The sequence below is a fragment of the Oryx dammah genome, unplaced genomic scaffold (genome assembly GCF_014754425.2).
Source record: "Oryx dammah isolate SB20612 unplaced genomic scaffold, SCBI_Odam_1.1 HiC_scaffold_16, whole genome shotgun sequence".
NCBI lineage: Eukaryota > Metazoa > Chordata > Mammalia > Artiodactyla > Bovidae > Oryx > Oryx dammah.
In genome coordinates, this window is record NW_024070200.1 from 34,829,777 (window position 1) to 34,855,298 (window position 25,522).

Consider the following 25,522-nt stretch of genomic DNA (forward strand, 5'->3'; position numbering starts at 1 on the left):
GGTACAGAGCAGGGGCACAACAAGAGGGAGTCACTCAGGCCCTGCTCGCCCGTTACCACCCCGTGTTCCAAACACGGGGGAGGTGGAATCCTTCCCCTTTCCAGATGGGGAAACTGAGGCCCGTTCATGTATTCATTCCACAAATATCTGTGGAGTGCCTCCTACAGATCCAGACCTGGGCCCTATGGCAAGTGACTCAGGAACACGCCCCCCTCCCCCCAACACACCAACGCAGAAGGGACAAGTCTCAGCGCAGCGCCCCCCCCCCACCCCGCCCACTCTGGAAGCTTCAGGAAACGGCCGCCTCCACACTAATCGGTCTGTCTGGGCTGGCAGACCTTCAGAGAGCTGGAGAGTCACAACATCCTTATGCAACGGCCGCCGCCCTGGCCTGGGAGTGGCCCCGGGGCAGAGGGCAGACAGCGGGCACGGTTATCCCAGGCATTGCCCCTCTGAGCTCAGAGCAAGCCTCTGAGACCCTCTGCTTCGGTGCTCCAGCTTGCCATCATGCCCAGAGGGCTCTATCCTGCTTTATTCTCCCCCGGGCCCACCCCTAGGCAGGGCAAGCTCTTTTTCCAACCAGCCGGTGCAGCAGAAACCCCCGGCTCATTCCCATCAAAACCAGTATGGCAGGCCCCACCTCGGTGTGCAGTTCTGAGTGCAAGGCTGTCTACACTGGGGCTCCACCTACCACCTCCCCCGATTCTTCAGTCTCTCTCACACATGCCTGCCCAGTCCCAACTCCTCAGAGTCATCCCCACCCCAGGCTCTGGGGTTGCAAGGCTGAAGGAGGCAGGGGAAGAAATTTCAGCCAGAGGGGCTGGAGGTCAGTCCCTCATAAACCTGTGTCAGTAGGAAACACCCTCAGGGAAGAGGGCGAAGATGGCGCGGAGTGATCATGGCCCGTCCAGACCATGGGTTGCCTGAGGGGGTGTGTCCTGGAGCTGGGCCCTCTTGGGCTCCGTCTCCCTGGGGTCTGGAACAGGAGTGGGTGCCCCTGAGCGGGTCCCTCCCCTTCTCTCTGGGGGTCCCAAGCAAACCTGGAGATCTCGGTGGGGGGGCAGATGGGAGAGCCTCCAGACTGAGAGGGTTCTGGGTGTCACTGAGGCCCAGGTACCTAACAACTCACCACCCTTCCAGAGTGGCCCTATCAGCTGGGCCCCCCAGAGAGGGGAGCCCGGGCCAAGGCACCAACCTGGGCAGCCCGGGCCTGCCATGCCCGCAGCGGGGCCAGAGCTGGCGGCGCCTCACCAGCATGGCCAGCAGAAGCAACACAAGGATCTGAAAGAAGAGCACAGAGGCGGGGCTAGGGTGCCCAGGCCTTCCCCAGGGGCTGAGTCAGAGCCCTCGGCCCTGGGAACCCCCTAACCCCCATGCACACTCGGGCAGCATGCTGGGGACTGGCATGGAGGTGACAGAAGTTTGAGAGGTTAGACTCCGTCTGCATCCTGGTTTGGGTCCCTACCCTGGGAGAACTCCCAGTACCACCGCCCCCCACCCCCATGTTTAGGCTCCCAGCGTCTCCCTTCTCCACCCCAGCCTACATCCCCCTGTTCAGGCTAGCAGCAGGTCAGTTTGGACTCACCGACAGCACAGCCAGGCAGGTGTGGTAGAGGCCAGGTGGCACGTTGGGCTGGCAGGAGGGGACCAGCCTGCAGAGCAAGTGAAGGTTGGTCAGGCCAAGGTAGGGAAACCCCAGGTGTGCGGCCAGGTCTGGGGTTCCAGGCACCCCTATGCTGGAGCTCTACTCATCACCTCCCTTGACCCCTCTGATCGCTCACACACAGTTCCACCTTCTCAGAGCTGTTCTGAGCCCCATAACCCTACGGGGTGCCGGTCCCATACCAAGGCTTCAGGTTATAGAGCTGAAGGAGACAGAGGGCTCCCAGGAGAAGACATGGGAGAAACAGAATGGGTCGACTCAGCCTTTCTCTCCATCAAGGCTCGTTTCATTCCTCCCTCCTCCAGGAAGCCCCCCGGACTGCTCCAGGTGTCAAAGCCCTCTTCTCCAAACCGTGGCTGAGCATACCACCTGGATCCAGCAATCAAGCCCTTGGTTCTGTGATCTGCCTTTCAGTCACTGGTATCTGAGTTTGGTCTGTCTGGGACTGGAATGATCTACCTTGGTCTTCCAGGATTTATGTCTCTATTTGTTTTACTTTTGCTAAGGGCTGAGTCCTGTGTCAGTGAAAGGTATCAGGTGGAAGCCCTGAGCTCAGGATTGGACCTGAACCTAGAAGAGCAGATAGGATTGGGTTCCTGCGGGAGGGCTAGACCTCTGGGTTTGCCCAGCCAGAGCCTGGGAGAACCAGCAAGAGGCCACCAACGTGGACGGGGCCACCAAGTTCTGGCAGATAAGGCATTGGAGGAAGCCCCTGCTGCAGCTGGGCCTGCCCTGCCCAGGGGTGGGAGTAGAGGGCTCACCCACCCTGCTGGGCTCCTTCCCCTGTGTGGACAAGACGAATCTCAAGGGTGAGCCTGAGGATTCTGCACTAGAACAGCCCAGGCTTCCTGAGCTTGGAAATATCAGAGAGTGAGCAGCAGGAAAGAACCCAGTCCTGTGGGCTTGTCCTTCGGGTACAGGGTATAGAATAAGCCTTTTTTGTGCAACTTCTTGGCCCAGGCAGCTCCAGCCTCTTTCCAAAGCAGAGTAGTGCTCGTGGTAGAGTAGAGTAGGTGCCACAGGGGACCAGGTTCCTTCTGTCTGCGCTCAGGCCTCACACAGCCCACTTACAACTCTGAGGCACCTTACTGGAGTATGTGGGGTGGGGTTTGGGTGAGGCAGACTCCCTGACCAGCCCTAAGAGTCCAGAGCCACCACTCCTGGCCATCCCTGCTGGCATCGCATCACTTGACAAAGTCCGACTCAATCCTGCCCCCACCCCCAGGCCCAGCCAGAGCAGGGGCCTCAGCAAACTGTCCCTGGGCAGCCTGACCCTTTCCCACTCATCCTAGACCAGAAAGCACCCTGGACCCCTCCACGGCCCTGTCTGGGGGAATCACTGGCCTTTCTGTACCACCTGGCACCCGCCTCCATCTACCCTTTATTTAGCTCCATTTGGCTGAGACTCATGGACCCTCAAGTGTTTGAGGTCTGGGCAACAGAAATTTGGCTGAGCAAACGCTTGCCTGATGGCCCGTGGACCCGTGTTTCATGCTGTGGGGCAGACAATATGGCACAGACAAAGAACGCTATGGTGGGGATAGGGGGAGTGTGCTCCTTGAGGGAGCACAAGCAGATAAGGGTGAAGAGGGGGAGACGTTTGGGGCAAGGCCTCGGGGCGGGTGGTATTTGAGTTTGGAAGATGGTTAGCATCTCTTCAGGCAAACGAGGGCCAAGGGAGCTCCATGTGGAGGAAAGAACAGGAGAAAGTGCAGTGGCGGGCAGCAGCGAGTGGAGCTGGGGCCACCCAAGGCTTTCAGCTTGACTGGAGCCCAGAGGGCAGGCTGAGGGCCGGTTATAGCAGGCATGGGAGGCATTGAGAGTGTTTAAGCAGGACAGTGTTCCAGATTCTAGGAGATTTCTGTGGCTAGATTTGAAGGACTTCCCTGGTGGTTCAGTGGTTGGGAATCCACCTCCCAACACAGGGGACGTGGGTTCAAGCCCTGGTCAGAGAACTAAGATTCCACATGCTGTGGGGCAACCAAGCCCACACATGGCAACAACTGAGCCCGAGTGCTCTGGGGCCTGTGTGCAGCAACTAAGACCCAATGCAGCCAAATAAATAAACATTAAAGACAAAAAGAACAGCCTAGTACTTACTAAGCATTGAATAAGTGCCATGTACTGCTTGTTCCACATGCTAACTCAGTTGTTACCTAAGAGGTGGATGCTATTAGGATCCTCCTTGTGTAAACGAGGAAAACAAGGCTCAGAGAGGCTAGGTGTCTTGCCTAAATCACACAGCTAGTAAAGCACCAGAGACAGGATTCGAACTGAGGTAGTCTGACTCCAGTAGCCGCAAGTGAACAGGACGTGAAAGATAAGGAATATGTGGAAGCTATTAAGCTGAACCATATGAAACTGCCATTTCTTTACATCAAAGACAGTTGAGTATCAGCATTTTCAAATGGCTCAGCACAAACAGTCTCAGAGGTATTTAGGAGGAAGAATTGACATGACTTAATGTGGAGGAGCGGAGGGAAGGGGCGTTTCTGGGATGGCTGTAGGGTCCTGGGCCTTATCCCAAGATGAAGAGTGAGGACCAGAGTCCACCGGAATCCAAGGAAGCAGAGGCCTGGTACTGGGCAATTCAGAAGGGGTGATGGGCACTCGGGGACAGAGGCCAGACTGCCAAGTGGTGAGGACAGTGGGACAAAAGAGAAGCCAGAACACTGTTTCTAGAGTTTGACTCTGAGCGAGAAGCTGCAGAGGGCCCCACCCAGAGCAGAGGGTAGAGAACAGCTCTGGAGGTGAGACAGAGAGGCTGGCTGCCTGGGGCGGGGGTGTGCAGGCCTGGGGTCCAGGGAGGCCTGAAGCCCTGCTCCCTGGCCCTGTCCCCCTCCCACAGTAGAGTGACCTGCACATCACCCTGGCGTTGGCCTCGCTTGGTAGGAGGGCAGGCCATGGAGGAAGCCTCCCAGTTCCGCCTTCCAGGCAGCTCTTTGAAGTGGTGGGGAGGTGACTGACATCCTGGACAGCTGCCACAGATGTATTTGTGTCCCCAGGCTCTGGCTGGGGAGCTCAGTATTGATGATGGGTGGATGACACATGAGCACATGGCGAGTAGCGCCCATAACCTGGCCGGAGGAGCCTCTGCGGGGAGGAAGGAGCCAGCCTGGCTTCTATAGATCGACCCTATGTCCAGAGAAGACCCCTGCCAGTGCATCCCATCCCCATTAGAGGCACCCCCACCCCCAACCTCTGCAGCCAGGCCCTGGTGCCAAGGAGGCACGTGGGTAAGTGTGACCAGGAGGTTGAGTCCATCCCGGACACTGTCACCAGTTCCCACGACCCCGACTCCAGCCCAGGGAGGCACGGGGGGAACCCCTGTCCAGAACTCCTCCAAGTTTGGGGGCACCACCTCACCGGGGTGTCTGACTCACACGGGAAGAAGTGAGTCCAAATTCGCCTCCTTGGGATTCCCCTGGGCTCCCAGCTTCCCACGCCCACCTCCAGCAAGAAGCTCGACTTGGTTGGGCCAAGTAAATAGCGTCAAACAAAGTTCTTCATTCTCACCTGCAGTGGGAGAAGGGAGCTACAAATACGAGATGTCACCTACCTCAGAGGTAGTGCTGCTCGTCACCCAGTCCCTGCCACGCTTCCAATTTTATTCTAAGGCCATGTCTAAATACCGGAGCCACGGAGCTGGCTGCAGGCACCCGGCCCCAGCCAATGCCTGGGTCCTGAGGTGGCTATGGACACAGCTTCCAACTAAGGCCTTAACTTGGGTGGAAGTCTGTGTCCTCCTGGGGCTCCTGGGACCCTCTCCATTCTTCTGCTTCTCTCAGCTCACACACACACACACACACACACACATACACACACACACACACACAGCAGGAACCTGGGGAGCCCTGGGCTTTCAGGCAAGGGAGGTGGGTACATTGTGCTGACCACAGGACTGCATCCCAGGTGGTCAGAAGCCCAAGTTCTCCAAACAACACTCCTTCCCCCAGGCTGGGGTGCGGCCTCCCTCCCTGCCGGGTGACCCAGGCCTGGCCAGGCTGCAGCCCAGCCCCTGGGAAGGCACCAGAGCATTTTCCCTTCTCCAGTTTTGGTTGCTGATGGAGAACAGATGTGCACACATCTGGCTCGACACCGCCCACCCCCCACCCCTGGCCTACCTCACCTTTCCAGCTCCCCAAACCCTCAACAGAGCAGGGAGGTGGGGGAGGGGGCCGAGGACAGGAACAACAACGGGAGAACTGGGCTCTGGGGCCCACGCAGGCTGGGTGTCCTTGGCAGCATGGGGGCACAGGGAGGTCCAGCTCCTCTGCCAGCTTGCCCAGATTAAACAAAGATAGAGGGATCTGGGCAGAGGCAGCCGTGGGCCGAGTCCTCAGGCCACACAGGCCTGGGCAGAGGCCACCTCCCTCCCCTGACCTGGCCCGGGCACTCCTGCTGAAGAGAACTGGATCTCCTATCTTCACAGAGTCTCAGACCAGCCTGCGCCAACAGGGCAGCCTGTTCCCCCAGGCCTCCCTCTGACCCGGGCCTGCTCAGAGAAACTGACGCTCATTAACAGCGCACCCAAGATGGTCACCTCAGAGACCAGTAACCCCTTGAAGGCAGGCCCAACTTCCCTCAGCCACTCACCCAGCACTCTCCGTCTTGGCTACAAGCCAGAGTCACCCAGCCCAGTTGGATCTGAGTTTGCAAGAGGGGCCCCAGGAGTCTATTTTTGAAACACACCACAGGGAGTTCCCTGGTGGTGCAGTGGTTAGGACTCAGCACTTTCATTGCCAGAGCCCGGATTCAATCCCTAGCCAGGGAACTAATATCCCACCGGCCATGAAGCATGGCACCACCATCCCCTCCAAAATAACAGTCAAAAAATAAACACACCACACAGGTGATAGTTAGGTGCCTAGCCTGGCCAAGGTCCCCCACCTCAAGTATCTTAACACCAGCGCAAGGGCTGTTCTCACAGAACAGGGGAGGAGTTGAAACCCAGAGTCTGTGACTTACCAAGGGTCCACAGAGCAAATGAGCAACAGAGTCCCTCTTAGCAACCCTTGCTCAGGGTCTTCCCCACCCACCCCCCAATATCAGTAGCCTCTGCCACACCCCACATGCTGGCCAAGAAGAGCCAGAGAGAGTCCAACTCACCCCTCGGGCTGGAACTCCTGGCCACCCTGGGGCTCATCGATGTACCAGCTGTCATAGGAATCCTCGTCGTCAGTGGCCCCGGAGGAGGTCTGGTTCCCTGCTGCCTGGGTGGACATCCTCGAACCCTTCTCCTCTGACCCCGAACCAGAGGGAAAAAACCACTACAGATGTGAAAAGAGGCTTGGGGGGAAAAAAAGAAGAAAGAAAGAAAACCCAAACAAAGAAAGGTTTCTCTTTAATCCTAAAGGTTACTTTCTTGCTTTTAGCTCTCTGGGAAAAGCCTGTCTGGGAGTGAGGGCTGGAAGAGGAGGGAAGGGCTTCTGTCCCCTCCTGTCCCTTCCCGTCCAGTCTCGTGTGGTCTTGCAGGAGGCTATTATCCCTCAGGGTCAGTGCCCCCTCGGGGTCCCTAGGCTCTTGCTAGAGCACCTGTCTGTCTCTTTGTGACTGGCCACCGGTAGGCTTTGCCTCAAAGCACCATTTTCAAGGAAGTTTTATCCAATCCAGGCTGCCCACAGAGACCTCCCCCCTTCCTTCCCCTCCTCCCACCCACCCAGATGGACCCACAGAAACACACTCAAGGAAGGACCAGGGAGGAAGAAGCTGCGGAGATGAAAGGGTGGGCGGGCAGCGGGCGGGCTCAGCACACCCGGCTGGACTCTCCCAGCTGGGCTCCTGTCCCCTCCCACTCTCAGGGGTCCAGCCCAGTCCCCTCCCGCTTTCAGGGGTCCAGCCCAATCCCCTCCTCTTTGTTCAAGTTCCCTGGAGACCATCCCCCAGCCTCAGCCTGCCCCTCACTAGCTCCTGTGGGCGCCACTGATGCGAACATACCCAGGGTCCTCGCAAGCCCCCCTCCCAGAGGTGGGGGCCCGGCTCCACCAGCGGTCTGAGCCTGGGAATAGCGTGGCCTGGAGGGCCAGCACCTGACTGCACCCGCATACCTGCCTTCCGCGCCTGCCCCAAATCGCTCACACCTTTGCCCAGCACATCTACTGGGCCCCTACTTACAAGACAGGCATTCTGGTAACCCAGGGAGACTGCTGGGGCTGGGCCAGGGGTGGAGGCAGGGGAGGGAGCCCGTCCGTTCCTTCTCCTGGAGGAACATGTGTCCCTGGCGGGTAAAACCTTTTTGTTTCTCCAACTTGATTTCACAAGGAGATAACTCACCCCCACAAGGCATTTAAATTAGTCCTTTAAACTCAAACCAGACCCACGAGTAGGCAAGAGCCCTGCCTACCTCTTGTTCCCCCCAGAGTGTGGGGTGTGGATGAGGAAGGCAGGAGTAGGGGTTCCTCTCCCCTTCCTGGTCCCCAACTGTGGGTGAGAGTACAGCAAGATACAGACGAGGCAGAGAGCAGTTCTCAGGACCCTACTCCTGGGTGGGAGTCAGACCCCCTTCCTGAACTTTTGAGGGTCCCTGAACTTTTGAGGGTCCCTGTCCTTTCAATACCCCACAAGTGCCTGAGCCCCTGCCTTACCCAGCTAAGGCATTCATTCAACAAGCTTCAGAAAAAGATATTTATCTATTTATTGTTTTAACACAAATTCACTGAACACCTACTAAGTGCCAGCACTGTTTGGGGCCCTGCGACAGGAGAGTCTACAGTTTAGGAGGAGGCGGTAAATAAGCTCGAATCTGAAGGTTACAAAGGGGACGCAGATTGCCCTGATGCACACCACAAGAAACTGAATTTGGTCTGAAAGGACGGGTTGGGTGGGCTGGAGGGAAGCATGTTCCTGAAAGAGGGAACAGCCTGAGTGATGCTCAGAAGGGTCAGAGCTTGAGATCCTAAAAGCTGTCCTTCCAGATTCTGTAGCCGGGCCCACCAAGCCTTCCAGAATTAGGACATGATTTTGCCCTGTTGGCCTTGGCTCCTCCCTCTCCTTCCCAATGGCCCCTCTTCCGGGAAGAGGGCTCCGGCCACCCTTCCCCTCCCCCACCGAGACGTCAGTATCTTGCTGACTCAGAGCCGAACCTGAACTTTGATGCAACACATGAGCCCACACTGCCCATCTGATTTCAGGCATTTGGGGGTGAATCCTGCCTCCCAGGCCCCGCTACAATCTCCTAAGGACAGAGCTGGCTCTCTGCTCCTCTGCTCTCCTTCCCCCCAATGCACGGTAGACTGGGGCCACACAGGCTATCTAAGCTGGGTTTGGCTCGCTGCCTGCTCCGGTGACCATGACTCCTCCATGGGCCTGTCTCGTGCACGCCGCTGTTTCTCCAGGCAGATTTCCAGAGCCCTCTGCTCCAGCACCCGAGCCCACCTTCCCTTCACTGCTCAGGAGTCTTAGACCCGTAGCTTTCATGCATGCCCGCTAGGTTGCTTCAGCAGTGTCCGACTCTGCGAACCTATGGACTGTACCCCACTGTCTATGGGATTCTCCAGGTAAGAATACTGGACTGGGTTGCCATGCCCTCCTCCAGGGGATCTTTTAGGGAACAGCTAACTCTCTGATGTTAAATCCCCCTCCTGATTCCTCCAACAACTGGAATCCAGTCTGTGCTGGGGAGCTCACTTGCTCTACCAGGTAGAGAAGTTCGGAGCTGGATAAATGCCCATCAGAAACTGCTTCCTACCCTGCAGGCAGCCTAAATCTGCCTTCCCAGTCTGGTTTGTTCATCCCCTCCTTCATTCAACAGCTCTAACTGCAGGCCGATTATGTGCCAGGCAAGGTTCTCCACGCTGAGAATAGAGCAGTGAGCAAGACAGAGAAAGTTCTGCACCACAGGGATCTTCATGTGTAGTGGGGGCGGGGAGAAAGAACACGCATCATGTGTGCTGAAAGGGAAAATGAAGTGAGAGGAGGGAGGAGAGACAGATAGACAGAAGCAGGCTGTTTTCGGCAGGATGCTGAGGACAGGCCAGGTGAGAAGGTGATGTTTCAGAAGACACCTGAACGCAGGTGGGCACCCAGATGGGTGCTGAGGAAAGGCACTCACGCTGCCTGGAGGGGCCTCCATCAGCCTCAGGGGCTGCAGCCAGACCAGCAGGGAAGGGCCCAAGCTACAAGGTCCAGGCTTAGCCCCTTCCCCATAGCACCCTTTCCTGACCCAAAGCCTGCTCTGCTTTCAAAGAGACCTCAAGGGAAGATCGTGCCTCCTCCCAGGACTAGCCCTGAGCCTGTGCAGAGAATGCGGAGACCACTTTCAGGAAGGCCCTAAGCAGAGGTGAGGAAATGATGAGCTTCGCCTCTCTCCCCAGGTCCAGGCACAGTGGAGAGAGGGCAGCCTTCTGCCTAGTTCCCCTAGTCAGGGCCAGGCTGAAAATGGTAGGAAGCAGGTCCAGAAGAAAAGAGCTGGGTTTCCATATGGCAGGGGCAAGTGCCCTGGTTGGGCAGGCGACCTACCTGGATTTGAGCCCTGGGACAGGCTGTGTGACCGTGAGTGATTCCCTTGGCTTCTCTGAGTCTCAGCCCTGCCTCTCTTGCAGGATGGGGTAGGTTATCCAGCCAGGAGATTCTTTGTGGGCTCTCTCCTCTCTCCGAGGCCCCCACTCCCTGCCCTCAATGACTTCAGGGCCCAGGAATGTGAAGCCAGCACGCCAGGCGCCGGTTGTAGTAAGAAGGTCAAAGCCACAGAGAGCGGCTGCGATTGCCCAGGGTCCCCCATTGTCTTTCACCCACCCACCCTCTTGGCCCCCCAGTGGAGTGGCCTCCACTCTCGGGGCGGGGGGAGGGAAGCAGGCTGGGTTGAAGATCCATGGCTACCGGGTGGTTGCGGAGCTCAGGCTAGGAAGGGGACCCCACTTCTTGAGCCCAAAGCACCACCCCAGCTTGAAGGTAGGAGAGCTCACATCTGTGAAATGGAAGGTTATCACTGAGGCGTTAGGAAGGATGCAGCCCAGTCAGATGAGCTGGTGAGGAAAAGTCTTGAGAAAAGAAGATGGCAATGACATGCTCCTGAATTCCTCCAAAGGCCTGGAGGCAGAGGACAGGGCAGGCCCTCTGGGGTTGGCTGTATAGGGGGACTCTCTCCAGAAGAGTCAGAGACCGGCACCTGCCCTCAGGAGACGAGGGGAGGTCGAGTGGAGGTACTTGGAAGACAGTGAAATCTTGGGGAAGGGAGAAGAGGGGAGGAGGAATAGAGATGATTTAAGCAGTCTTGGAGGCTTCCTGGAGAAGGGGGCCTGGAGCGAGGCCCAGAGGCTCAGACTGTAAAGAATCAGCCTGCAGAGCAGGAGACCTGGGTTTGACCCCTGGGTTGGGAAGATCCCCTGGAGGGGGAAATGGCAACCCGCTCCAGTATTCTTGGCCTGGAGAATCCCATGGACAAAGAAGCCTAGCAGATTGCAGTCCACGGGGTCGCAAAGAGTTGGACACGACTGAGCGACTAACACTTGAGCAGTCTTGGAGACTTCCTGGAGGAGGGGGCCTGGAGTGAGCCCTTGAGGTCAGACAGGATCAGCAATGGCAGCAAAGATGAGGTATGTCATAGGAGAGTTGAGAAGGGGAATTTGAGAGACAAGGAGAGTGCAGAGCAGGGGTCAGAGATGCCTGGCACACTCACATGAGGCCAATGCCAACACCCAAGGAACAGCCCAGGCCAACAGGGCTCTCAGCTGAATACAGATCTGGGGGTGTTCATGCTGAGAGGGGGTCACTAAAAGCTTCTGGGCTTGAGCAGACAAAAGTCATCTGCCATCTGGGCTTGGCACTGAGCTGCCCGGCCCTGCCCCTCGGGCTGGAGTTGGCCCATGCAGACCTCAGGACAGGGCTTCCTTCCTCTCCGTGTTTTTGTTCGAGTTGATTAAATCTGAGGAATTTTTGCGTCCAGGAACAGAGGCCCACGTGTGTGCCTTCAGCAGCCCATGGTTATCAAAATCCTTAAAGGGCAAAGTGCTAAGCTTAAAAGGAGCTGACAGTGGGCCGGAAGGCAGGAGGAAGAACCTCAGACACACCCCCAAGGACCCCCAGTTCCTCCAGAGGCCCCCACTTAGCATCTTAGCAATATCTCTAGAACTTTAGTAACACCACAAGAACTCCCAGAACCCAGTGTCAACCCTTTATGAGCCCCCAGAACTTCAGTAACACGCCAGAACATCTAAAACACCTGCGAACTCCAGCTACTTTCTGAGGACCCTCAACTCTGGCAAATCAGGCATGGGTGGGGCAAGATGGTCAAAATCATAGTGGATAGGTTCAAAAGGCCCAGAGACCCCTCACTGCTCACCACATTCCTACCCCAGCTTTTGCCTTAGAAGTCCAACTGCACCCCAAAAATTTCTACAGCACCCAAACCTCAGTAACATCCCAGAGCCTCAGCAACACCCCAGTCTCTGGCAGGGAGCCTTGAATCTCCCACAGCAGACAATGGCCAAGGAGTGCTTCAGTCCAGGAGTAGGGGGACGGCCCATGCCCCTGCCTGTGCAGTCCAGCCCCCCACGAACCTGTGGATAAGCAGCCAAGACAGGTTCAGCACCATGCGGACCTATGAGCTCTGGCTCTGTCCCCATCTACACAGTGCACTCACACACACACACACACACACACATATATTGAACTGCCCCCGGCACACACAGGCTCCAGACCCAGCCTGACCCCATTCAGTGGTTGGAAGGCAGCGTTACTGGCTGCTCAGCTTAGGAGGGGAAAGTGTGGGCTAGCTCTCTACTCCTACCTCCGTTGCCACGTGAGAACATCAGTAGCATCATCTGATATGCCCTTCTTGGAATTTCCCTGCCCCCTCACCAATAGCATCACCACAGCAAGAGAGCTTGAAGCCAGAGCGCTCTGGCATGAGTGTAGGCACTGGTGGGAAGGAGGGCAGCCAGCTCTTTCAGGGGAGCAGTTGTTCTTCCTCTCCCAGAGTGCTAGACTAGAACTGGTTCAGAGGAGGGAAGGCAGGGAGGCAGATTTCAGCTCAAGACAAAGGTAGGTTTCTTAATCTCACAGAGTAGTGAGCCCGCCACAAGAGGAGGCAATCAAGAGTCGGCTAGTAACATCAAGATGCTACAGAGGGTTTCCTGCCTTCAGAGGAGGGCTGGTCAAAAGGCCGTGAGGACTCCCCCAGCTTTAGAGGCCTGGATTCTCCCTTCCTAACACCTCCTCCCTAGGATGGTACCACCGTGGTCTGGTCTTGAGATGTGGGCTTTGTGCTACCCTCTTTCCTCACTAAGGACACCAACTACTGGGCAGATCCCAAGTTCTCCTTCCTTGTTGCCTGCTGACTACAGGACAGGGCTCTCCATCAGTCTCTTGCCCACTTGCAAATCCTATGTGCTCAGTCGCTTTAGTCGTGTCCGACTCTTTGTGGTCCTACGGACTATAGCTCACCAGGCTTCTCTGTCCACGAGATTCTCCAGGCATGAATACTAGAGTAGGTTGCCGTGCCCTCCTCCAGGGATCCCAACCCAAGGATCGAACCTGCGTCTCTGGTGTCTCCTGCATTACAGGCAGATTCCACTGAGCTACCTGGGAAGCCAACGCGGACTTTATGCAGACACAACTGTTCTGGTGTGCCCTGCCTTTTGGAGCTTGCACTAGCTCCCAGGGTGCCCCAAGTCCAGCCATCTCCAGGCCTCCAACCTCATCCCCCAGAATTGCTCAACCCTACCATTCCTGCCTCCTTCCTGCCCCACGTCTTCATTTGTGCTCTGCCCCCCACCATAACTTTTCCTTGCTCCCCAACCTGTTGCAAACCTACCTGGCCTGCAGGCTTGGCTCCAGCCCCACTGCCGCAGCGTTCTCTTGACCTCTCCCTTCTGTATCTCTTCCTTCTCTTTAGTGATCACCCTCAGGAGTCCTGTGCCTCCGGGCAGACAGAGTGCTCCCCACCACCTGGGACCTCCTCCTCTGAGCACCAGCCCCAGCTCTGGCTGGGATCCCGGAGGGATGACTGGCTGTACCGCCGTCTCAGCACTTGGCCCTGAGCAGAGTCCCCAGCACCTGCTTTAAAAGGTGTTTGATCTCCTCCCTCCCTCCAGGAAAGGCAGCTCCCTCCTTCCCACCAGTCCTGGCCCTGCCCCTCCTCCCGCCCCCCAGGCCTCCCCCCGCTCCCCAGGCCTTCCCCACCCCCCAAGCCTCCTGCCTGTGATTCCGGGGATCAGAGAAGCCCACCCCACCCCCATCTCTCCAGCTCAGGCCCACAGCCCGGCTGGGGCCTCACACAACACACAGGGCGGCTTGTTTTTGGCAGAAACTCTCCAACCCCCAAACCATTTGCCCGAAACTTGATCTCCTTGGCCCTTAGTCACCTCGGTGGAGAAGCCTGCACGGGGCTTTCTTTGATGGCTGAGTTTCCCCAGCTGTGGCCCTGGGTGGGTTCAGGAACCCCCTACCTACCTCCGTTTGTCACCATCCATCACTCCCGGGGGGCCATTGCCTGATGAATTGCACCAAGCCAGAGGGGAACCACCAGCTAATCTTTTAATAACCCGATCAGCGTCCTGCTGCTGCCCAGCTGGGCTGAGGGCCCTGACCCTGGGAAGAGGGGAATCTGTCACACTTTCATGGGGCCTTGGGGCTCCAAATTCAGGTAGGATCCATTCCAGGGGGGATCCTAAAGCATCTCTAGAAGAGCTTTCTCTCTATTCTAGAAGGCTGGGTTTCTGGGGGCTGCTATTTGCCCCAAGCACAACCCCCAAGGCTGCAGGGACAGTCGCCCCATCCCTGTCCCTGAGTTGAGAAGGGGAGAGGTTTGGGTTGGATTTTCCCATCCTCCCCCCTCCCCCTAGGAGGGGTGACCTGGAAGAGTGTGAACCAGATAGGGAAGGAGAACAGGGCTCAGAAGATGCCAACATATGGTGCTATGGTAGTCAGGGAGGGAAGGAGTGAAGGTGGAGACCAGAAGCAGGGCCCTCAATTCCCAAGAGAAGGACACCAGGGGAGGTGTCTTCTGCCTCCTCAACCTGGGAAGGGGACCAAGTCAATGAAAGGGTGGGGCGGCCTAGGCACCAATTAGAATGTGAAATTGGCTTCTGGTGATGGCACAGACCCCAGAACAGGACTTCTGTGGTGGTCCAGTGGTTAAGAATCCACCTGCCAATGCAGGGAATGAGTTTGATCCCGGGTGAGGGAAGATCTCATGTGCCGAGCCTATGCTCTGCAACAAGAGCGTGGCCCCCACTCACTGCAACTAGAGAAAGGCCGCGCACAGCAATGGAGACCCAGCACGGCCAAATAAATAAATTTAAAAAAGACCCCAGAACAGCGGGCACAGAGAGGAGGATGTTACCAGAGCTGTGCCTGCCAAACAGGAGGGAGGGAAGGAAGGCAGGAGGGAGAGGGAGCCATCCAAGCCAGGACGGAAGGGGTCTCTGACCTGACTGTTATCTTCCCCATGGAGAAGGATTTTCACAGAAAGGGTTAAATCCCCAACACTAGGAGAGAATTCAACTTTGGCCCATTTTTAGAAATCTGTCCTCAAGAACCACTTGTATATATATATGCAGGGAAGATGCCCAAGACTGTCAGTAATGTAAAAATTTGTCAACAAGCCCAATATTCATCAATAAACTTTGGTAAGTCTGTATGGTAAGGTACTGTTCAACTGTCACAAAGAATGAAGTACCTCCTCGTGAACCAACAAGGAAGAGCTCCAAGGCAGAATGCCATGTAATAACCAAAAAGGCAAGTTGCAGAACACTATATACATATGTTTCTTTAAACTAGGTACACATTTTTGTGTGTGTATGTTGTATGTGTGTCTGTAAACACACAAAATGAAATGGACAGACACACATCAAACTGTCCAGTGATCACACTCAGGGGAAGGATGAGTTTGGGGAAATGAAGGGCGATTTTCACTAATAAAAACTATTATCTGTCTTTAGTAAACAAAGGAAAACATTGTAAGGCCGTGTTGAAGCTGCTGTGAGGAGCTGTGACACCATCACTGAACTGTGTGAAACGGATTCTGTGCCCAACCTAGTACTGCACATTTCACAGTATTCCTTGAAGTTAAATGCAACCCTGTGTTCTAAGTATTAGCCAATAAGATGGGAAAAGAAATGCTGAGCGTGACTTCCAAAGAGGTGTTCTTTTAAAGAGGCGTGGTTTCTTTAGCCCTTCCTTCTTCCAACTGGTTGAAATGTGTTTGGGATGGCTGGCCCACAAGCAGCCATCTTGGACTATAAGGTGGAGGTCATGAGTTAAGTAGGAAAGAGCAATAAGTTAGTGGCAAAAACAGAGTCTGAGTTAAGACCACATCCTAGGGCTGGAGGAGACCTGAGACCCCTGCCTGAACCCACATCCAGAGGAAACAGAACCAGAGAGGGCACGTGATGTGTCAGGGGCAGTGACTGAGCCAGCAGAAACTTTGCCAGAGATCCCCCACCCCCATCCCACCCACACATATACACAGAGCTCATGGTTCTTTCCCCAGAAACCTCCCTCCCCAGAGCTTTAATGCTGCTCCGTTCTGTAACTAAGGGACTCCCTCTGGGGCCCAGTCTTAGGGTTGCATGAAGGCCCCCACAGTTGCTTAAGTGACCAGCCTGGGACATACCTCTCAGGACTCTGAATCTGGTGAGGACATACCAGAACCTCTGCCCACTGGTGGGTCTGTCAGTTTCTCCTACTTGCTTGTTCTCTCTCTCTCTCTCTGTCCTGTCTTCTTGTCTGTCCCCATCCATCAGCGCCTCTTTTCATCCCCGTTATTGTCTGTCTAGCCCACCTGCTCTCTGAGCACCCCAGTCTGCTGTCTGCTCTCTGCCCTGTCTGTCTCTGCCTTGTTCTCTCTTGTCTATCTCTGTCTCTCTCTGGTCTTCCTGGCTTTCCTTTTCTGTTTCGTTCCTGCTCCTGTACCGTCTCTCTTTCCATCTCCCTCTCTCTGAGCCTGACTGTGAAGCATACCTCTCTCCTCAACACTTCGGGCAGTACCTTTCGTTCGGTCACGCTGTGTGCTGACTCGGTGCCACCCCGCCAGCTCCTGCCTCCCGTCTCCGCCTCTACCTGCTGTCTGCCTGTGGCCCCCAGGCAGGCTGGATGCCCTCTCAGGGGTTTGAGTCCTTGAAGCCAGTGGGGCAGCTGAGCAACTGGGCACACAGAAAGCAAAGCTCAGTGCTGCGGATGCTGGTGGAGAGGCTAGCAACTGCTCCCTCCTGCGACCCCAGAACTTTATCCCTTCTTACCAAGGCTGGCAGAGGGGGCTATTGGGGTGAGCCCAAGGACCATGGGTATGACTCTAGCTCACGCTTGGCTGAAGGCCAGAGCCAGAGGGCTTCAGGAATGACCTAAGACCCTCCAGTGTTCCATGCTGGCTCCTGGAGCAAAAACCACCAGGGGAAGAGTATGTAAACTGATGGGTTCGGAGGCTTCGGGACTGGATCAGCCACCACTCAGAGAGGAGAGTTTCAAGGTAGCCATGCCCCAATCCTGACCATGACAATCAAAGGAGGGAAGAAGCCAGGCTTCTAATTTTGCCTTTATCACTCACTAGCTGAGTGACCACAAATAAGGTCCTTTCCAGTCCTGGGCCTCAGTTTTCCCTTCTGTGCAATGGACGGAAACAGGCTGCTGTGTTTCACTTTGTTGGTCTGAGTCTGTGATTCTATCACCCCATGAATCTCTAGCACTGTGGATCTGAAGGGAGTAGGGTATGGGGCTCAGATGGTCTCACTGTTGGGGAAGGGAGGCTAACTGGAGAGGGGCTAGGGGCTGAAATCCCAGTGTGAAGCAGTGATGATCACATGACCCCACTGGCCTGGGAATGAGGCAGTCTGAGGTCCAGATCTGTCCCTTCACTCATCCACCTGGTCTTTCTGTGTCTCCGTTTTCCTTCTGTAGAAGGGGATAGTAGTCCCAGCTCCCAGGCCTCGGGAGGACCCAGTGAACTCCTCCTGGTCCCTGCCAGGAAGACTCAGCTCAGAGTGCAGAGGTGAGGGGTGAGGAAGGGGGGAGTTGGCGGTGGGCCTTGGGAGGTGGGGGTCTTTGGGCCCACAGGAGCCATGGGGGCTGTCAGCAGGGGAGCAATTGTGGGAAGCAGGAAGAGGGCTCTCTGGAGTGGGCTAATTACAGGCCGCAGCTCTACCAGACAAAGCCAGCAGCCTCTGAATGGCCACTCTTCTGGAGAAGAAAGAACACTTGGCCCCATTAAGGCCTTGCACGCTGGAACTGTGGAAAGCAGCCTGGAAGTCAGCCCCGCTGCCTCCTCTCCTCACCCCACACCCCCTGCCCCTTCTTGGCTCCTTCTGTGGGAGTCAGGCTTCTTCTTAGGGTTTAAACCTTTTGAAAAACCACAGGAGGCTGAATCAGGGAGGCGGCTGGGAATAGAGAAAATACTAGGAAGGGAGTTAAGATCTGGTCCTGCTCTATTATCCTGGGCTCAGTTTTTCCATCAGTAAAATGGGGGTACTATCCTGTCCTGACCTGATAAAATTCATGAGGTGTCCAGACTTTCTTGGTGGAACAGAGGCTAGGCTCAGAGAAGCCTGAGAATTAGGAACAGGCCTGCTGCCCTGCCACTTGCCCCCCTTGCTCCTGGCACCAGCCTGTCCCCTGAGATACCAGGATGCATCTCTGAGTCCAAGTGGGGGTCAAAAGCCCAAAATGGTCTTCATTATCACAGATGGGTTCCAGATGAAATGACCAAAAGAACCATTTCCTATTTTTTCATGCACTCATGGGCTTCCCAGGTGGCTCAGTGGTAAAGAATCCCCTTGCCAATGTAGGAGACAATGTAGGATTCGATCCCTGGGTTGGGAAGATCCCCTGGAACAGGAAACATCAACCCAATCCAGTATTCTTGCCTGGCAAATTCCGTGGACAGACGAGCCTGGCAGGCTACAGTACATGGGGTCGTAAAGAGTCGCATGCAACTGAGCGTGCATACACTCTTACGTGCACAAGCCAAAGCTGGGTTGGGTCTGTCCTTCGATTCTTCCTTCTTTCCCTCCCTCCCTCCCTTTCGCCCTCCCACTCTCCCTTCCTACCTTCCTTCCTTTCTTTCTACAAGGCTTTAAGTTCTCCCAGTCACCTATCCTTTGCCCAGCCCTGTCCTGGGCACACAGACATGATTCCTGAAAAGCCTTCAGTGGAGCATGGGCAAGACGTCATTTGAGACAGGAGAGGAATACGCAGTGTGTGGCAACCGGGAGGGGTCGACAACCTGATTCCAGAGGAGGAGGCTATTAGCCAGACTGGAGGGTGAGTAGGGTGACATCAGGGGAGCCTGGGCAGTCTGGGCAGAGAAAACAGCCCCAGCAAAGACAGGAAGGGGAGACAGGGCAGGCCTGGCCTGGGGCAAGAGTGAGCCCTCCCCAGGACACTATGTGGAATGAAATGTCAGCCACCAAAGGACAAGTACCATGTGATTCCACTTACCTGAGGCACCTAGAGTAATCTCATTCATAGAGATAGAAAGTAGCCTGGTGCTTGCCAGAGGCTAGGGGAAGGGAAGTGGAAAGATGTTGTGTAATGGTGTAGAGTTTCAATTTTACAAGATGAAGAATGCTCTGGAGCTTGGTTGCACAACAAAGTAAATATCCTTAACACTACTGAACTTGCACACTTAAAAATGGTCAAGATGGTCAGTTTTATCTTATGTATGTGTGCGTGTGTGCGTGCTAAGTCACTTCAGTCATGTCTGACTCTTTGCAAACCTATGGACTGTAGCCAACCAGGCTCCTCTGTCCATGGGATTCCCCAGGCAAGAATACTGCAGTGGGTTGCCATGCCCTCCTGCAGGGAATATTCCCAACCCAGGGATCAACCCAGGTCTCCTGCATTGCAGGCAGATTCTTTACTGTCTGAGCCACCAGGGAAGCCCTGATATTACATATATTTTATCACAAGTTAAAAACGAAAACAAAAAACAGTCACACATACACACCAAACATGAGTTTCACCCAGAGACTAAGGAGGGGAGGGGAGGCTAGAAACGGGAGGGGGTGGGGTGTCAGAGGCAGAGGGCCCTCAATCTACACTATTGCTGACATAGTCATCTCAGATCCTCTGTGGAAAGTTGGAGTGACGCAAAGAAGAGAGGAAGGGGAAAGAGAGAAGCGCTGAGGAAGGGACTCAGGACAGTCCAAAGTACAGTGGTGTGCCCGGGCCGGCCTGCAGGAGCAAGGGTCTGGGTGCAGTGCACAGGGGTTTGTCCAAGGGCAGAAGAGACTGGTTCCCATCGTGTAACAGCTCTGAGGGTCACTTCAAACATGCAAGAGAAGAGGCTCACTGAACCTCCAAAACTTCAGACCTAGAAGAAGCATACCATAGCTTTTGGACTCAGGCTGGTTGGTCTGGCCCAGTTGTGGAGCCAAAGGTTTCTAGGTAACCTCTGCCAGCCAAAATGGCCAGACTGTGGCCTTTCCCAATATGACTTCCAGAGTTTTAGACCACCAGAATTCATCTGGGAAGACTTATCCATCTGACTCCTACCCATTATACAGATGGGTCCACTGATACCCAGTGAGGGAAAGGAATCTGCCCAAGATGACCTGCAAGTTAGGTGACTACATCTCTGGCCTTATGAACCATCTCTGTCTCAGTTTCTCCTTGGAGGAGCTGAAGAAACTGAATTTTAATCATTGCAGAAGAAAACTACCACATACACCAGGGCCCTTAGCTGGACTGGCCAAACCATCTTTAGACTGTAGGTGTTAGTCATGTCTGACTCTTTGTGACCCATCATGGACTGTGGTCCATCAGGCTTCTCTGTCTATGGAATTCTTCAGGCAAAAATACTGGAGTGGGTTGCCATTCCCTTCTCCAGGGGATCTTCCCAATCAGGGATCAAACCCAGGTCTCCTGCATTGCAGGCAGATTCCTTACCATCTGAGCCACCAGGAAAGCCCACCTGTAGACTGGTTCTCTTATTTTTTTGAGAATGATGCCTTCCAGTCAAGATGACTTCAAATGAATGCTTTTGGATGAAATCTATGCTGTCCATAAATCCACTTGTTAGTCTCAGAACTTTATTTCTAGAGTTTTAAGGTACAGAAGTCCTGAATAGTATGATTGAAATCCATAAGCCAGTCCCAGGACATGTTTAGTAGGGGGAAATGTAGATAGATTTAAAATCTCTAGGTTCAGATCTCAACTCTGCTTCTTACTAGGCACATTATCTGAGATTCTCTCAGCCTCAGATTCTTCATCTGTAAGATGAGGATAATTATATCTATCTCACAGAGCCATATAATGTCTGGTACCTGTAGCTGCTCAATGAAAAACCATATAGTGTCTGGTACCCAGTAGCTGCTCAATGAAGAGGAAATGATGGTGATGATACTGGCTAAGGATGAGAATGATAATAGTGGTGCTGATGATGGTTATATTGGTGGTGATGGTAGAGATGGCTCTTACTGAGGAGTGTTCAGAATCCCCCCTCTACCATTGGTATCAGCAAGACCCAGGGTGAGGAAGGATGGGTTCCAGCTTGACAATTCTTGGCAAGCTCTGGGCTCTCTGTAAAGAGAAACTGTGCCCTATATTCTATGTTTTGAAGGTTAACAAACTGGTTCTAGAAGCAGGTGTTAAGGGTATGTTCCCAGGGAACAGACACTTCCCTAACTCAAGATCTCCAAGGAATGAATAGGCATGTGGAAACAGGCTTTCCTGGAAATGGGAAGTCCTGATTACCCCATACGCACATGCTCCCCACACAGGGATAAGTACTCCTTAACCCTGACCCTGGTCGAATTTTTCCATAGAACTCATCATCATCTAGCAGACATCACCGTTTACTTATTTTCTATATTTAGTGTTTACTTGTATCTGCCCCACATCCCTCCCCGACAAGAAGATAAGCTTCAGGAGGGCAAGAATCTGGCTCACTGCTACACTTTTGATGCTGAAAATAGTGTCTGGCACATAAGACACGCTCAATAAATATTTGTTGAATGAACAAAAGCTAAATGGGAGGAATCTACTGTTGCCTTTGTTCCCTGGGATAGGCCCAGCTTCCTAACTTGTTACCTGGCTTCTCTACAAACAAACAGAAAGGTGGAGTGTGGCCCTGAGTGCCCAGCATGTAGGTTTTTAGACTGGGCCCAGGTAGGGACTGTGGGTGGAAGGGGGCTGTGTTGAGCCCAGGGGTCAGTCTCCAACACAGGCAAGGCCTTCCAGGGGCCTGAACCCCAGGTCCCTACATCCCTGCTGAGTCAGAGGCTGAAGACTGAGGCAAAGACACTGGACCTGGAGTTTGAAGTCTTGAATGTGGGGTTTAATGAGGAGGGCAGATATGCCCTCTGGCTGTCAACTGAGGACCCCCTGCAGGCCTGCTCTGGGGCTGGGGTGCAGCTGCAGGTGATTGATGGGGACCCCCTCCCCACCTACTCTGCTGTCACTGATGTTGTTGAGCTGAAAGACCCTGGGCAGAGCCTCACCCTCACCAGGAACAAATTAGCCTTTACTTTTCCTAAAGGTATGAAGTTAAGGTGGTGGCTGGGGAGGAACAGAGACCCTCAAATCCTGCCCAGCCCCTGTCAGGGACTCCAGGGAGCCTCAAGGGAAACACGAGGGGCAGGGGCAGAGCTCTAGACTGAGCCCACAGCTCTGCTGGTGTGACTGATGGCAAAGCTGACCCTCTGTGAGCCCCCGCCTCCTTCAGGGTGACCTGGGGACGCTGATGCTGGTCAGGGTCAGATGAGGAGGGAATGAAAGGACAGGTGAGGAATGGCTTTGTGAAACTGTAAGAGCTGAGCACACAGCAGGTCTGGGCCAGTCCTGCTGGACATCACGCTGAGTAGCCACTGGACTGTGGGCACGCAGGGTAGACAGAGAGATGGAGACCTGGGCCCCACTTTCTGGAAGATTTCAGCAATCAGGTAGAAAGGCAGAAATTCCAAATAAAGAATAGTTAGGTGATCTGGAAAGAGGAGAAAATCCATGCCTAGCTTGTGAGGCCATCCAAAGAGGCTTCCTGGAGGAGGAGGCAGTGAGAGAATGGGGAAACTAAGTCCCAGGCTTTCTCATGGTCAGAGATCAGGGTCAGGTTGAACTCCTCCCTGGGTGGCAGGACCCAGGATCATCTCACAGGCTAGGAGCCCTCAGCTCCCCACATGAGTAAAGGGAAGAGGCCATGGGTGTGGCCTGACAAAGGGTCATCCTCAAGAAACTCCTAGCCAAGCCTGGCTTCAATTCGAAGGCCAAGCTGCTTGGGTTTCCCAGGGGCCCTGCCTGTCATCCTCATCCCCTGGGGGAGGCAGAGAGAGAGATTCCAGAGTCCACCTCTGGGACCCACGTTCCCTACCCAGGTTTCTTCAAGAATGATGGACAGCACGACGCATAACTGTATGTTGAGGTGCTGGGCCTGGGCAGGGCCTCGGGAAGGGTGGCCCAGTGGGTGTACGTGGCCATCTTCCCCATCTACCCACACCCAGACCAGCCCCGTATGAATCGCTCTGCATGGGACAGGAATACGAGGACTTGTACTGCTACTGCGGCAACCTGGCTCTGCTCCAAGCCAGTGCAGACCCCACAGCCCGCCACTGAGGGGACCCGGCTTACAGGGTGGCCTTCCACGTGCACCTCGCCCCTCAGCCTCCTGCCACAAACTGCCATCCTGGTGCCAGCCAGCTGGAACCGATGTCACCGCACGCAGAGCCCCAGCTGCCCAGGCTGCAGGTAGGTGTTCCCTGGGTGCCCATCAGGTTCTAGCATCACTGCTCCCCTAGTTAGGAAACCCTGTGTCTCTGATGAGCCTGGCTGCCCCATAGTCCTTCACTGAGCAGAATGGCAGAACTTGCCTAGGTTGCCTCATTAGGTTCTGAAGAACAAGCAGTCTGAGGGTGGAACAGGGAGTTCCAGTTTAAAGTGGGAGACAGAATGGAGCAAACAAAGGCCACACAGATCAAGGACATCACTGGGCGGGGTTTCTTTGCCCAGTGGTGAGTGTCCCCAGAGACGCTTCAGTCCTCAAACTCATTCTCACATGTTCTCACCGGGTTTCAAGGGAGGCCTGGAGTGACCAGGAGACAGAAATCTTTCTTTTCCCTCCCTCAACCCCATCTAGCTTCCACCACAACCAGGCAGGACTCAGCCCTGAACTGGGACCCTGGCAGCCTCAGGCCCAGGTGAGAGGATCTAGCTCTCGTCCAAGCTAAGGAGGATTCATTCCCCAATGCGGTAGTGTTCTGCAACCAGACAGTGTATCTGGTGGGCCTCGCAGCCAGTATAGGTAGAAGCTAGTAGAGCAAGCAGCCCATTTCACAGGTGGAGGAACTGAGGCTCATCCCCCAAGGATGCTTGATTCCATCTAATGCCAGCCACATTTCCTGGGGACCTTAGTGCACAGTAGTGCATGGGATCTAAAGCTGGGTCAAACCCTGGGTTCAAGGTGCCACCTGGCTTGAGGACAGCCTGGCATAATGTGGGGATCCTATGGGCCCAGAAGTTATGTGCCAGGAGGAGAGCTCTGATGAGGGAGTGTGCAGGTCTGAATTTGAAGCCTAAGAAAGGCTTTTCAAAAGAGATGTTATTCGAGGTGAATCCTTCATTCATTCAGGCTTCCCTGATAGCTCAGTTGGTAAAGAATCCACCTGCAATGCAGGAGACCCTTGTTCAATTCCTGGGTCGGAAATATCCGCTGGAGAAGGAGGCTACCCACTCCAGTATTCTTGGGCTTCCCTTGTGGCTCAGTTGGTAAAGTATCCGCCTGCAATGCCGGAGACCTGGGTTCGATCCCTGGGTTGGGAAGATCCCCTGGAGAAGGGAAAGGCTACCCACTCCAGTATTCTGGCCTGGAGAATTCCATGGACTGTATAGTCCATGGGGGTCGCAAAGAGTTGGACACAACTGAGCCACTTTGACTTTCACCTTCATTCATTCATTCATTCCCTCATTGATCCATTCATTCATCCATCAAACATTTGTTAAGTACTGACTCTCTCAGATTCCATGCTAGGTGAGTAAGATTTAGTAATGGTAATTGTGGGCTTTGAGGAGTATATTCCAAGGAGGAGTGACCAGAATAAGCTGACTGAGAAGGAAAGGGTTTGGCTGGCAGAAGAAATGAGCTGAGGTTGAAACCAAAAGTTTGCAACCAAAGGTGCCTGGCTCTCCTGCAGGGCCTCCATCCCATGATGCATTGGTCTGAAGTGGAGCCCAGGGTGGTGGGCTCAGTTGGGCTGGGAGATGGCCGATGGGTGGGAGAAAGTGGAAGGAAGAGTGACAGAAGAGCTAGACGGATATTCAGGTCAGGAGGCAATGGGGAGCCCCCAGAGGGGTTTGTGCAGAAGAAAGACAATTTGATCTGTGGTCTAGCCAGAGTAATCTGGCAGAATGTGCCAGGAAACCGGAAGAATGGACCAAGGACCAACTTCTCTTGCCCGGGTCTCAGTTTGTTACCTGGACTACTTTAGCCTCTGTTTATTAATTCGTTAGTCAGTCAATCAGCAAGTACTGTTGATCACCTACTGTATGCCCAGCTCTTGAGCTGGGTGCTGAGGGTACTGTGGTGAGCTTGTGAATAAAATAGATAAGGCTTGGATTCCTACATGTTCTAGAGTTTGTCACAGGACAAGATAACGCAAGAAGCTCAGAGCTCAGAGAGAAGCGGTCCGTGCTGTCTAGGTCCCTGACCACCTGATCCAGGGGCCACGTGGACAGTTTTTGTGCAGGCTGCTCCTCTGAATGCCTCTGAGGGCGGGTGGGACTCCCGCAGGGAAGGGGGGCTGGGAGATGGCTGAGCCAGCCGCCGCAGCTCTAATTTCTGTTATTTAATGCCATCATCTCCCTGCCGTTCTCCCTCTTAAAGTGTCAGATGTCTGCTTCTACCAAGACAAGAAAATAGCTTTCAAGGGAGAGGAAAATCACTTCCCTCCTAGGGGAGGGGTCAGCCATCACAACCCTGACAACAGGGCCAGGAAGCCA

At 54.6% G+C, this 25,522-nt stretch overlaps 1 protein-coding gene across 5 annotated transcripts in view; it reads right to left on the minus strand.

Annotated features, from left to right (window-relative positions):
- The window catches only part of STRA6 (signaling receptor and transporter of retinol STRA6), a 29,715-nt gene extending 16,120 nt beyond the window's left edge, over window positions 1-13,595 (minus strand). For 2 of the 5 annotated variants that reach the window (XM_040257226.1, XM_040257227.1), the window contains exons 1-4: window positions 13,416-13,595; window positions 6,773-6,905; window positions 1,586-1,652; window positions 1,196-1,281 (exon numbers count right to left, since the gene is read on the minus strand). In XM_040257226.1, coding sequence (XP_040113160.1) covers window positions 1,196-1,281; window positions 1,586-1,652; window positions 6,773-6,888 — 269 coding nt within the window. In that variant the 5' untranslated portion in view covers window positions 6,889-6,905; window positions 13,416-13,595. Of the gene's footprint in view, window positions 1-1,195; window positions 1,282-1,585; window positions 1,653-6,772; window positions 6,934-7,710; window positions 7,815-13,415 lie in introns of those variants that run through there. The other 3 variants (XM_040257223.1, XM_040257225.1, XM_040257224.1) reach the window with 2 other exon arrangements.
- Window positions 13,596-25,522: the final 11,927 nt, after the last annotated feature.